General features: G+C 40.7%; 1 protein-coding gene across 1 annotated transcript in view; it reads left to right on the top strand.

Moving 5' to 3' along the window:
* Positions 1 to 12,342, top strand: part of LOC149278684 (transcription factor HIVEP2-like) — an 88,792-nt gene extending 76,450 nt beyond the window's left edge. The window contains exons 7-8 of the mRNA XM_089501871.1: positions 10,773 to 11,058; positions 12,338 to 12,342. Of these exons, the coding sequence (XP_089357997.1) occupies positions 10,773 to 11,058; positions 12,338 to 12,342 (291 nt within the window). The remainder of the gene's footprint in view (positions 1 to 10,772; positions 11,059 to 12,337) is intronic.
* The last annotated feature ends 1,152 nt before the right edge of the window (positions 12,343 to 13,494 follow it).

Raw genomic sequence — 13,494 nt, 5'->3', positions numbered from 1 at the left:
AGAGAAAATAAGACACAGTGAAGCATCACACTTATCATTGCACTACAAATCATGCACAACAGTACATTTGCTGCCTTCCTGCCTAAAGCCTAGTAACCTCCATTAATATCATCTTCCTATAATAGCATTATCCCTCGGTCATCCTTATACTACCAGAGCTGATTTGGATATCCAAACAGATTTCTAATCCAATTCAGTTCCCAGGGTTCTGAAAACAATACAACCCTTCCACAAAGCAAACATCAATGTTTCATTTCTTTACATCAACCCCTCCGGTTTCAGTTTAATCAGACAAGGTGTCCCTTCAGTCACAAGCACGCCACCTGAAAACATGTTTCATACTCTAACATCCTATTTAACCCAAATTCCCACACTATAATCTTTTGTGGTCTTTAATGGTTGCAAACCCACTCTCAATCTATCACTACTGGGGACAGTACTCGAATGAGCTCTCCTAAAAACTCTTTGCACCACTCTACCATCCTAGTAGCTTTAGGTCATAGGCAAGGGACCACTATATGCTTAGTGGTAATTGGATAATACAAAAGTCCATATATGCATAAGTTCATCTCTTTTGGTTCTTTCTTGAATTCTTTTAACAGTGTCTTCTTGCTGGATCCACTACAAGCCACAACTCTTCTGGCAATTCAATCCACCTTTAGGTCTTCAGTCTCCACAGCTGAACTGCGTAACCTGCCCATCTTTTTTCTTTAGGGCTACTTTGTATGGCCACCCTCTTCATGAGGAATCAACTACTCATTCTCTTTCTCTGAGTAAATTCACATCTTCTGTGACCCGTTTTCTAACAGGTTTGCAGCTGCAGGAGTACGGAATTACAAAGTACTCTGTGACTGGCAATCTTGCTCGATTTTTATTCTTTGTATCTTCATAATCTGCCACTGTGAATTGTTCTTGCATTATGCTCAAATATACTCAGTCCACTGTGTCTTGATGCACTACCTGTATGTATACAATTTCTTCTTCCAGGTAGAGCCAACTTGTTTGTTCACCACTGGTGCAATGAGAATTTAAGAGAGAGCATTCTCTTATTCAATCCCAGCTTATCACGCATCTGCCTGTATACATATACATTCATCTGTATTGACTTACTCTGAACGGCAGCACTCGCTGATGTTGCTGCTGCATTCACATCCAGATCGTCAGCAGTCAACTCAGAGTCATCTGACTCTTAAAAACAGGCAAGACAAACGTGTTAATAGAGCTGTCAGCTGGTTGAATATCTACCTCTTTTCTGTCCTCCAGGCTGTTGGTTCTGCATATGGCAAACCAGCATGGCTGAGGAAGAAACATTTACAGGTTTTACAGGTTCCCTTAAGTGGTTTTTACTAGGGACGCACGAAAACAAACACCCCTCACTAATAGTTTCCGTACTATCCCGTTTCAAATGATTAACCCCTGACTTCTGACTTGCAAATTTGGAAAGAGTTAAAACATCTGCAGGGACTTCAATTGTCAAAGGGCTGTCCTGCAACACCTCTTTAGTTCCTGGCCCCCCTTATCCATACCCCATTCTCTTTCCTTGCCTTATCCCTCCCCCAGCAACCTGTTGGCACCGAATCTCTAGTGAATACTGTTGCCACATGTACCACTGGAAGCGCACCATCTTGTAATAATGGGGAGGTCATGGCCCTGTTAATCGTCCCTCCATCTTTATCATTAGGTAGGGGTGGCTCTTCTAAATGTGCATTTGTATGTGTGTTTAAATGTGGAGAAGTCTTTGTCAGTGACCCACTAATACTACAAGGGTTGTAAGCAACTTTGTGTACCTGCCTAAGCCTTCTCACTACAGATTGCCACATTTGCCTTCTAGTCATGCTACTCTGATTCCCATCTGACTTTTGCTCTGAAAACTGCACTCTAGCCTTTTCTGCTGTATAAACAATCTGTCCCTTTGGTTTCCATGTTTAACTCTTCTATCTCAGCCAATAGGGTGGTTACACAGTGTATTTTTCTATTGTTTCCCATTCCATAGAGCAGAGATAACAGGGGAACTTTTAGATCTGGCGGTGCAGTCTTTAGAAGCTTTGACCGCATGCTACCTGTATAAGGGCTTTTCCAATTACCCTTGTTCAATCCTGCAACACAACCCATAACCCTTACATGATTTATGGCATATTTAATTGTTACCAATGGGGTCAATGGCTCAATATCTGAGTGTGATGGATAAACTTGTAATAAAGCATGGCAAACCATGTCTACCAATGAAAAGTCCCCCCTAATCTCTCTCACCCTCCGTAATGCCTGCATGAGCTGCAAATTCAGTGTCAGCTGCCCCATATTTATGGCTTCCCTTGCACTCAACAGCATACTGTCAGTTCTTCCATCCCACATGCGTAGTAATGACTCGCCCACATTTTCACCCACTTGCTGTTTATATGTCTTAGCCAGCTCCATGAGCTCCGTTTGCTTGTAACTCTTTACCACTTCCGTCATCTTATCACGTGCACCATTTATCAAACCATGCTCCCTATCTTGGTCGAAGTGTATTCTCCTTTTCTGCTGTTGTATAATGATAGGGCAGGCCTGTCGCCTGTCTGGTTCATTATCATCTTCAGACAAGGACACATACGCATCATCGGATGTAGGATCCCATGTGGGACCTGCAACCATTGCTCGCACCTTACTTACAGGCACTAGTTTTCTACATCTCTGTAACCACCTGCGCTTGATCTTGCTTACCACTAAGTTAGTACATTTCTCTTCTAGAGCAGCCACATGGCATGCGTTACTACACATACATTCTTTGGTCATAACTTAAGAATCTTTGACTTCCTGCAACTCTTTCTTTAATACATCATTGCTCTGCACCTCACGGCTAAGGGCCTGCACAACTATCCAGCCTGTGGTGGCAGGGACTTTCCGTTCTTTCTTGGAGTAAACTCCTAGGTCTGAACACCTGCACACCAAGTTCAGTACCAGCATCAGGATAGACGGGAGCTGCATATTTTATCAGCAATGGCTTTCCAACTACCAACTTCTGCCCATACAGGAATCGTTCCATATTTTGATCTTTCTTGCACAGCTGCTTTCTGTTTGAGTGTTCTGAACATCTTTACACACTATTACAAGCGAGTTCTATGCACTAGACTCTGTACTGTAATATAGGGCTTATGCACTAGAGTTTAAACACACCAACACATGGCTTTAGAGCACTAGAGCGTAAACATACAAATCTGTAACTTTATGCGATAAATGCACAGTAAATACACGGTATTCTCATTAATAATCTTTACTGTATCCTGCCAGCTACGCCAACTGTTGTGGTCATGGCCTGTTTTATGCAGAATTATGCTAATATTTAATAGGCAATTTAGACAAAACACATCTAACAATACAACAATAAATAAGATCCCCCTAGTAACTCATGCGGGGGGGGGGGGGGACCGAGAATAAAGAAATCCCCCGCGCCGCAGGAGGAGAGAGGGGTGCCGTGCGGTAGTTTTCAGCAACCGCTCGGCGTCCTTCTGTCTCCTCTGCTCCCTGCCGCCACCCGACTGCAGTGGTGGGAGCGTGAGGCGTCTGTCTCGGTGCCGGCGCTCAGCATTGAAGCTGCGCGTATGGCGGCAGAGCAGCGAGACAGAGGCCTCGCGCTCCCACCACAGGACTGCACGGAAAGTGACCTACAAAGGGGGGTAGGGAGAGGGTAGCTAGTGAGAAGGGGGTAGGGAGAGGGTAGCTAGTGACAAGGGGGGGGAAAGAGGGTAGCTAGTGAGAAGAGGAGAGGTAGGGAGGGGGTAGATAGTGAGAAGGGGGGTAGGGAGGGGGTAGATAGTGTGAGAAGGGGGTATTAATGTGTGGATGAATTGCTTTAATTTTTGAGCTGGGCTGTTTGGGGACAAAGTTGCTTCACGCTGGGCTGTTTGGGGACAAAGTTGGCTCACACTGGGCTGTAATTTGTTTGTGTAATCTGAGTGCTGGTCAGGTTCTATGTGGAGAATGTGGATGCCAGGGCTGACCTTTGTTGTGTGCAACCTGTGATCTATGCTGTAATTTAGGGGGTTTCTCTCTTTAATGCCGAGTTTATATGTGAATTCCAGTTGATTTATACCTGCAAATCTGGGTTTATGTGTTATTCTGTTGATCTATATCTACTATGCTGTGTTTCGATACATTATTTATATATACCTGCAAATACAGGGTTTGTCTTATTTAGTTAATCTATACCTGCACGTGCTGTTTCCATGTGTTGTTTATTTGATCTATACCTGAACTACAGGGAGTAAGTAAAAGAGAGGTGTGGTTTAGTGAATGAGGGACAAAGAGATTTAGGGGATGATTACGGGGGGGGGTGAGGACCTCTCAATGTCACAGAGTATACACAGAAACAAAGGTTGGAATGCAGCACTCAGTTGTGAGATGGTGTACAAGCCAGGGTACCACCAAGTCCTTCAATAAATCCAAAATAGAGAAGCAGAGGCTCAGCACTAAAATGGTAAGGTGAGTTTATTTCATAGAGGCAACGTTAAAAGACCTGTGTGTCGAAACATTGCCTGTGTGAAATAAACTCAATTTACCATTTCAGTGCTGAGCCTCTGCTTCTCTATTTTGGATTTAATGTCAAGGAGTAGTCAGAAGGAGGGAAGACTGCACTGACTCTCACAGTCTTCCCCTAATCTGGGAGCGGACGGAGTGATTGCATGCTAGGGAGTATGTAGGGCATCCAAAGGAAATGCTTGCCTAGGGTCCAGTTTTTCAATATTTAAAAAAAATGTTTTTGTTACAAAGCAGTGTTTTCCTATATTTAATGTATTAAACGTACATTATTTTTACCAGTGTTTCAAGTTATATATTATTATACGTGTTTGCAAAAAAAGAGATGGGGAGAAAGTGGGGATCTGATGGGGGAAAATGCTGCCCCCCCAGATTTTTAGGGGTTCCTACGCCCATGGGTATAGCCCACATGGCTTTTCATGTAGGCAGCCATTATCTATGGTCTTAGATAAACAATATATACAATATAACTCACTCTCTAGAGTGAGTGATGATGTGTACATATATTGTTTATTGTGCTACCTGGTGGTAGAGGTAATGCACTTCTTAAACAATAGAACTAATTGGTATGGTAATGTATGCCACAGTTAGGGGAGTGGTTTATCCAAAGGGAGATACAGCTATTGCGTCTGTGACGTGGATCACTAATAATGGACGGCGCAATCCATGTCCACTACAGTAATAAAGGGTAAAACAGTTTTAATTTTACACATGGTCTCTCTCACAGTTCTTAAGATCAAGAATATTTCTTTAGCCTTTTAGGTTTTCTTTAGCTTTTCTTGAGTCACCGTACCCAGTCACCGGTTTTCCATAAAGTATTCACTAATTGTAAATAAATGAAATAGCGCATGGAGGGCACATATACAGTATACATATCATGCAGGGATCAGAGACTGTAACATTACAAGTGTGTCCCTAAACACCACCTTCTCCATTAATAACTGAAAACAGAGATACATTTATTTATTGAAATACATTTTATTTTTATTTATTTTTTTAAAATGGGTAGATGAACATTTGTAAGTCTAATGTATATGAAATGTGCCTAAACCGATATGTTATGCACTCTCACCTATGTGTTTAATCTAGGTAAATGTACAACCATATCTGTTGGATAAAGTAACCAAGCGGACAACTGCTTTTAAGAACATTATTTCTATTTCCATAACTTTTATAATTTGGATTTTTTGGGACATAAGAGAAAAAATTTCATTTTTTTATGCTTTTACCAATATATAATAAATAATAATAATAATATGGAAACCTAAACTAGGTATCTATGAATAGGTTTATTTTTCCTGAATAAAATATTTAGGTCTCCATGCCTAAAATGTAAGTTGTCACATAAATGTAATTATACCAAAAAAAAAAAAAAATTGTCTCTGCCTTTGATAGGGAAAAATCGGTACAACCCCCATCACTCAAAAGGATATGTTTTTACTGAGCCTCTTAGATGCAGTGAGTCAATTTTAAGTTAACAAATTAAGTTATGACCCATAAGCATTTATCACAATCCCTAAATCCACAATATTTCCTTATCTTGTTGTTCTGAAGTATTGTTTAAATATAACAATTTTCATATCTATTATATCATGATTTTAACTGTTAACCCCTTCCTGACCCAAGAGGTACTAACACAGCTTGCGTTTCTTACCTCTGAGGACGTAGGACAATGTAGTTAATTTTCCTCAAGAGTAGCATTTTCACAACGATCGGCAGCAGAGCAGCTACTAGATGCTGCATGGATACCAGTGAAGGTACTTACACGCATGGGATGGGGTTTTAAATGCATCACGTGCATGAAAGCATTCAATAGAAAGCAATGTTAAAAAAACATTTATGTGGCAAGTGCTTGCCCAAGTAAGACCATTAGTATGCTAGATTTGAAAAAATGTACCAATTTAGACCCCACAATGTTCCAAAAGCATGACAGACCTGTGCATCTGGGACATCTGTATATTGTGAGGGTTTTTTGTGTCTACATTATTTTTTGAGCCTTTACAGGAGATAAAACAGGCAGACAACAGGCTGAATGGCTCTTATCTGCAGTGAAGTTCATTTTTATGTTTTTAAAAAAAAGAAAAAAATTGAAAAATAAAACTGGGGTATTGGGTATTGAAGCTAAACATACATGGTTTGGGCAGAGGAACCATTTTTCTCAGACTAATACATCTGATAAAATCTAGCAGAATAGATATGCAAATGACAATTAACCATTTCAGTACCCATAAAGAAAGCTGTGTATTACCTCTACAGGCAAGCAAGGATTATGTTATAATTTAGGGCAACTTCTACTGAATGCCCTGTGTACACCTCATTCCCCTGTCCCATATCAGCATTGTTTCTGTATCTGCATAGAGATATCAGATGAGACCAGACAGTGACTGGAGAAGTTGAGTGAGTAGATGGAGAGGGGGCAGAGAATAGGGCAAAGGCACAGACAGGGCAAGGAAGTTTAGAGAATGCTTTTGGGGAATGGATAGGATTATGGGATAAAGGCAGGGGACACAGAGAAAGACCTAAGGGGAGAGGGCTGTCATGGACTTGGTCCATACAGACGACTGTAATGACCCAGAGCGCCCAAAGATTGTGTTCAGGAGTTATTGCGCAGAAGCGGAGTTGGACAGGGCCTGGAGCAGGGCGACTGCACTCTCCCAGTGGGCATCTAGGGTTGTGTGGCCACATACCAGGGCCCTGACATAGCAGCTGATGTTGACCAGAACTTGGAGATATCCTGCAGGCACCCTGGAGCAGGCATGAAACATAGCACTAGAATCATGTACAGGATGCTGCAGGCTGGGAGTAGGGAAGCTAAGCAGAGTAACAGCAGAGACATAGCAAGCAAGGCGGACAGAGTGAGCAAGAGACAGGGAGACCAAGCAAGGGACAGGGAGACCAAGCAAGAAACATAGCCAGACAAGACATACATGTACTGGACACAACAAAGGACAGGGAACAAGGAACACATACAGGAACTATATGGACTATGTCAGAGCCGGCCTTAGGTGTTCCGGCGCCCTGTGCGGACTACTCCTCTGGCGCCCCCCCATCCCAAAAAAAGAAAGGAATAAAATCTTGTAACAAAACTTGTAACAAAACCCCAATCACTATATACTACGCCAAACATTGATGTGGTCTAGGCCTACCACTTCATTGTCTGGCTTAGTAGTAGGGATGCACCGAAACGAATTCTGGACTGCAACCGAAAGTGCAGCATTTACCTGGCCAAAACCGAATATGACCCCCCCCACACCATAAAAAAAATCTAACACTTTTATTTAAAGTAAGTAACACACCAAAATAGGACAAAACAATTAAATAATATTTATATATATATATATATATATATATATATAAAATTAACAGCAATCACATTCCTATCATGCCCATATTCCAGGATTTACTCGCAGACTTGGCATGATAGGAGTATGATTGCCCTATCTACCCCTTCTCACTCTCTTCTGCCCTATCTACCCCCTTTCCCCTGTCTCACTCCCTTCTCCCTATCTACCCCCTCCTAACTATCTACCCTTTCCCTCTCTTTGAAGTTCACTTACCTTTCAGGAGTCCTGCGGTGGGGGTGCAAGGCCTCTGCCTCCCAGCTCTGTATGGAACAGTATAGAATGATGGGAGTTATGATGTACTTTTAGAGCATAATTAGATCATGAAAAAGACATTGGAAATGGTACAGCATAACACCCATCACTCTCACACACTTACCAATCCACACGTATACACCAATCCACACATATACACCAATCCACACATATATACCAATCCACACATATACACCAATCCACTCTCACTCTCACTGAATGCTTTCCTACCTTTCCTCTTTTCTCCTTACAGCTCCTTTGCCTTCTCTTCGCTCCTCTTCTTCAGTTCTTCTGTCTTCTTCCGGGTCAGAGGGCACAGACAGCGGTGGGCGCGGCTTCAGTGTTGCGCGCCGGGATCTGACAACAAACCCCGGCGCACAGCAGCTGTTGCCGCGCGGATCACAAGGGAGCGGTATCGGAGGTCTTTAACAGACCTCCGGCTCCCTTGAGTGATTTTAAACCGGGTTCAAGGGAGATCCTTGAACCGGATTAAAATCACTCAAGGGAGCCGGAGGTCTGTTAAAGACCTCCGATACCGCTCCCTTGCGAGCCTGCTCCTCCAGCGGCGGACATTACTGTCCGTCTCTGGTGGGGTGCCGGGTGCCCCCGATGAGCGGCACCCGGTGCGGACCGCCCCCCCCGCTAGGTACGCTGCTGGCGGCAACGGTACGCTACGGTGGCGTCGGACCCCGCGGCACCCCCTGGAGTGTGGCGCCCTGTGCGGTCGCACAGGTCGCACACCCCAAAGGCCGGCCCTGGACTATGTGATAACAATTGGAGATTCCGTCACATCATATGGCCATAGTATGCTTAGCCCACCACTATGCCAAAGTTATAGAAGCACTAAACCCTCTCTACTGAATTACTAATAAACTGAAACTAAACATTGACTCTAAACACAAAACCAAGAAGGACATACCTATAGACTGCAGACTGAGACAAACATAACAAACGGGTGGGGCACACCTTATAAAGGAAACGAAGCAGAAGCTAAGAGCAAAACCGGAATCAAGGAATCAGAAGCACAGAACAGAGCATTTGGAAATCCAGGAATGGATTACAGCAAAGGGGAAACTCTAGCGAGACGGGAGGAAACTCTAGCGAGACGGGACAAATGGAAAAAAATTCCATTTAGCTAAAAAATAAAATAAAACTGTAGTAACATTTAAAATAATTATGCAGTGATGTCACCATCAGGGGAACCATTCAGTTCCAACAAAATGTAAAAAAAAGTATGTGCTAAAATTAGCTCTGTATCTTCCTAAAAATCTTGACATGGAAAGTGTTAAAATACTAGCATTTCAAATACCTAAGGGGTGTCGTCTTTAAAAAAAAATGAATGGTATAATGGGTTAAATTTGAGTGGATCGGGTTCAGAGATGTCCCAAATAGGACATAGGTACAGACTGACTAAAATGAAAAAAGCACACTTCCCAAATGTGGCCTTTTAGCCCCGAAACAGACAATCTCATGCATGGGTGATATCATTGTACTCGAGAGATTTTACGGAACACATATTGGGGTGTTGTTGGCAGTTACATATACCAAGGGCTGTTAAATTATACCTAAAGTACAATGTGTGTGAAAAAGAATACAGAAAAAATCACTACCACAAAAGCTGGTGGTAGCATCTCATGCATTAAAAGGGTTAAAATACCAGCATTTGAAATGCCTTGGGGTGTCTAGTTTTCAAAAAAATATGGTTTGATGGGGTATCACTGTACTTGGGGGATGTTGCTAAACACATATCGGAGGGTTGTTTGGCAGTGTCATATACCAGGAGATATAAATGTATTCCTGAATTACAAGTTGAAAAAAAAAAAACACAAAATAAATTTACTACCAAAAAGTTTGACAAAGGGGGGGTAGTAGAATTAGTGCATGGAAAGGTTTAATATACCAGCATTTTAATTTGCATTGACCAGCCCAATGATGTCCCAAATAACACATGGGGCAGAGTGACCAGATTTGGAAAAAATGGTTTTGAGATGGCAAAAGTCTACTTATACTTTTATAACAAAAAAAACAAAAAAAAGATGCATTAAAATATTGGGTATTTCTAAACTCAGGACAAATAGTAGAATCTATTTAGCAGTTTTCTTTCATTAGCTTTTGTAGATGAGTAAAATATTTTTCTAATAAAAGTGAGAAAACATGCTTTTTTTTTTACCTTTTTCAGCATATTTTCTTTTTTTTATAGGAAAATAGATATGATAAAAAAATCATATCTGGAGAAAGCCCTTCGTGCCCTGAAAAAAATATATAACGTGTGTGGGTACACTAAATGGGAGAGGAGAAAATTAAAATGTTAAAAACAGCCTAGGTCACGGAGGGTACAAAAAAGTCATATTGTTGCAAATAAGGATTTTATGTACTTTGGATCTATAGACTTGATTTGTAGTTTTTTCTTTGACATCGATTTGCGAGGTCAAGTTAGAACCCTGTGATTTCTATAAAGCAATATTACGTTTTATTCTCTGTTGTCTTGCCTCTGTACTTTTTATTGCTTTCAACTATTTTACATAGATTTGGCTTATATTGATTTAATATTTCAAATAAGAATTTTTCATGTTTTGGGGATCTTTAACTATAGATTAGTATTGTAGATATTTCTTTGTGGACACCATTTTCAAATTATGTATTATATATTCTTTACTTCTACAGAATTTAAGAAAGAGCTGGACCCAGGTTCCATATACAGGACTCTCAACAGAAGATGTTCCTGAACATCAAAGCACTAGCATGACTCCAGATGGTCACAGTGACTATATTTTTAGCCACCTTCCATTGCACTCACAGCAACAGATTCGAGCACCTTTACCAATGATCCCGATAGGGGGGATCCAAATGATTCACTCAATTTCTACAATTCAGCCTGGTCCCCCTCCCTCTACAACCAAATCCCTGAACCCAAGAAGCCCAGAGAAAGGAAATGTAGCCTCTGAGTCATGTAAGATACTGCATCATGAGAAACATTTTTCTTCAAAAGACCCTTCAAGAGCTGCCTGGACCATCTCAAATGCAGCAAGGCAGCGCTTCAAACCAACAGAAGGGGAGCAGGAAGAAAATATACATACTTGTACAAAAGGCATTGCTTGCCTAAGGATTGCCACAGAGGAAGGTCTACCACTGAACCAGGACCAACTCTCAACTGAACCCAATAAAAAAAAATCATTACGCGCACAGCTTGGCATTAGACACTTTACTGAACCTGAGGTATGTCCTTCAACCACCCATGTTGACTTGCACATAGAAAAAGACAATTTGAATACATGACTGTCTACACCAGCTCATTCACAATTCTATAAAAGATATAGCAAAATTAGGATTTCATAAGAAAGAGGATCCACAAAACACACATTAAGTGAAAGGCACGTCACCTGAATCCAGTGAATTCTGTTGACTTGGATGGGCATGTAAGCTTTATGAGTTTTTCTTGTGGAAGAAAACACATTCACGGCATGTCTGATTTACTTTAAAGAAATTCTCCCTGAAATTACCTTTATTAGAACAAGTAATTGTGTGTGTCTATATATATATTATATTATAATATATATATATATATATATATATATATATATATATATATATATATATAAATGTGATATATTCTCAAATCACTAACTATATACCCCCCAAGATCTGACCAAAATAAACTTCCTAATTGGGTCTTGATAGTACTCATTGTACAGATATTTGTGCCTTTTTCTTTCCTTTGCTTATATTCTTATAAGCATTTTAGCATTACTCTTTAGAGTTTGTGTATCTGCTTTGTAATAAATGTAATTTCCTTGCCTTTTTGGGGCACTGAGTAAAGTCAATGTAAAGTAAAATAGCATCAATATATGTGAGGTTGCACTAAAGCATATTTTTTATATAACTGAAACTAAGCAGCTTTTATGTACAGCTTTGTGTAATACTGATATTTATTTTCTTTATTTCACAAATTGTCCTTTTTTTCTTAATGTTGTGAATTACTTTTTTCTATGTGAAGCATGAGGCTGCATAATTAGAACAGAAATGTATAGTGTAAACAAGATGTTTAAACTGAAAAAAATGGTTAAGCAAATCCGATTAAGGGTGTAATAGTCCGTTTTTAATGCTTGTACTATTGTGTCCTTTGCTTAATCGATTATAACTTAAGTGCTGATTGTGATTTTAAAACTATTGTAATGTAAAGCATTAAAAGTATGAATGTGCTTATAATGCCTTTTTTGCTCTCAACATAGTATGACTACATAACAAGTATTTCAGCTTATGCCAACATGTTATTGTGTATACTTAGTTACTACTTATGGGTAAACATTCTATCAAAATGTATATGTACAGGTGCATCACTTGTGTAATGATATGCAACTCTCAGTTGGACACACAGTCACCAGTTCAATTTAGTGCAGTGTCTTAAAAAAGTGTTAAAGCACATCAAACTGTATGGAACAGAGTTATCTGCTGTACTTTTTAGTAGATTCTAATTCTCTGAAAGGAAGTTTGCATATTGCATTACAAATCAAATAAAAAATATTTTTAGGCAGTTATGAAAAAATGCTTTAAAGTAAGAATAGTTTCAAAAATAGATATAACATTTTATTTTTATTATTTAACAAAATGTGAAATACGTAAACAGAAGAAACATGTATATAAACTCAATATTTGGTGGCTTCCAGATGCAATTGCACACAGTTTTTTTTAGAAAGGCAGATACTTATCCATCATGAAATATAGATGGATAAGCATTTGCCTTTCTCAGCATTGGAGCGGTCATTAATGCTGACCAAGCTCTCAACTCCATTTAGTCCCAAACTTCCAAGGAACCTCCACCATGCATCACTGTTGGCTGCAAAAACTCATTCTTGTACCGCTCTCCAGCCCTTCAGAGAACAAACTGCTTTTTGTTACAGCCAAATATTTACATTTTTTTCTTGTCAGTCCTGTGCACCTTTTTTTCTCTATTGTGACGGGACTGACCTGTACCCCGACTGGGTACTCCCGCCAAACATTGCTTCCTCCTGCCGGGACACCAACAATTAACCCCTTCATCGCCAGGCAGAACCAGCGTTGCAGAGAGAAGGAGGGACGTCGCTGCACCAGAGCTGCTTTACCACTGTGGCTAGACGAAGCTGAGCTACACCGTGTGGCTATTGTCCTGAAAAGGACAGTAAGGGATCATAGCAGCCTTACCAGGGCCCATAGTCTGTAGGGAGGAGGCTGGTATGGCTTTTTGGCTCCAAGTCTTCAATGAAAGACCACGTATGCGGATAGTAGATGGGTGTACCACAATCCCACTGTTTACTGCCAATGTCGAGCACTGCTGGAGATGTTCAGGTTGAGAAGGGAAGTATGAATGACATGTCTGTCATCTGCTGCACTAGGTTTCCTTGGCCGACCA

This window comes from Sceloporus occidentalis, unplaced genomic scaffold (genome assembly GCF_023333645.1).
Source record: "Sceloporus occidentalis isolate IW3139 unplaced genomic scaffold, rSceOcc1.0.p SCAF_184, whole genome shotgun sequence".
NCBI classification, from domain to species: domain Eukaryota; kingdom Metazoa; phylum Chordata; class Lepidosauria; order Squamata; family Phrynosomatidae; genus Sceloporus; species Sceloporus occidentalis.
Note: the sequence above shows the minus strand (reverse complement) of the source record. Positions and strands in the feature narration are given on the sequence as shown.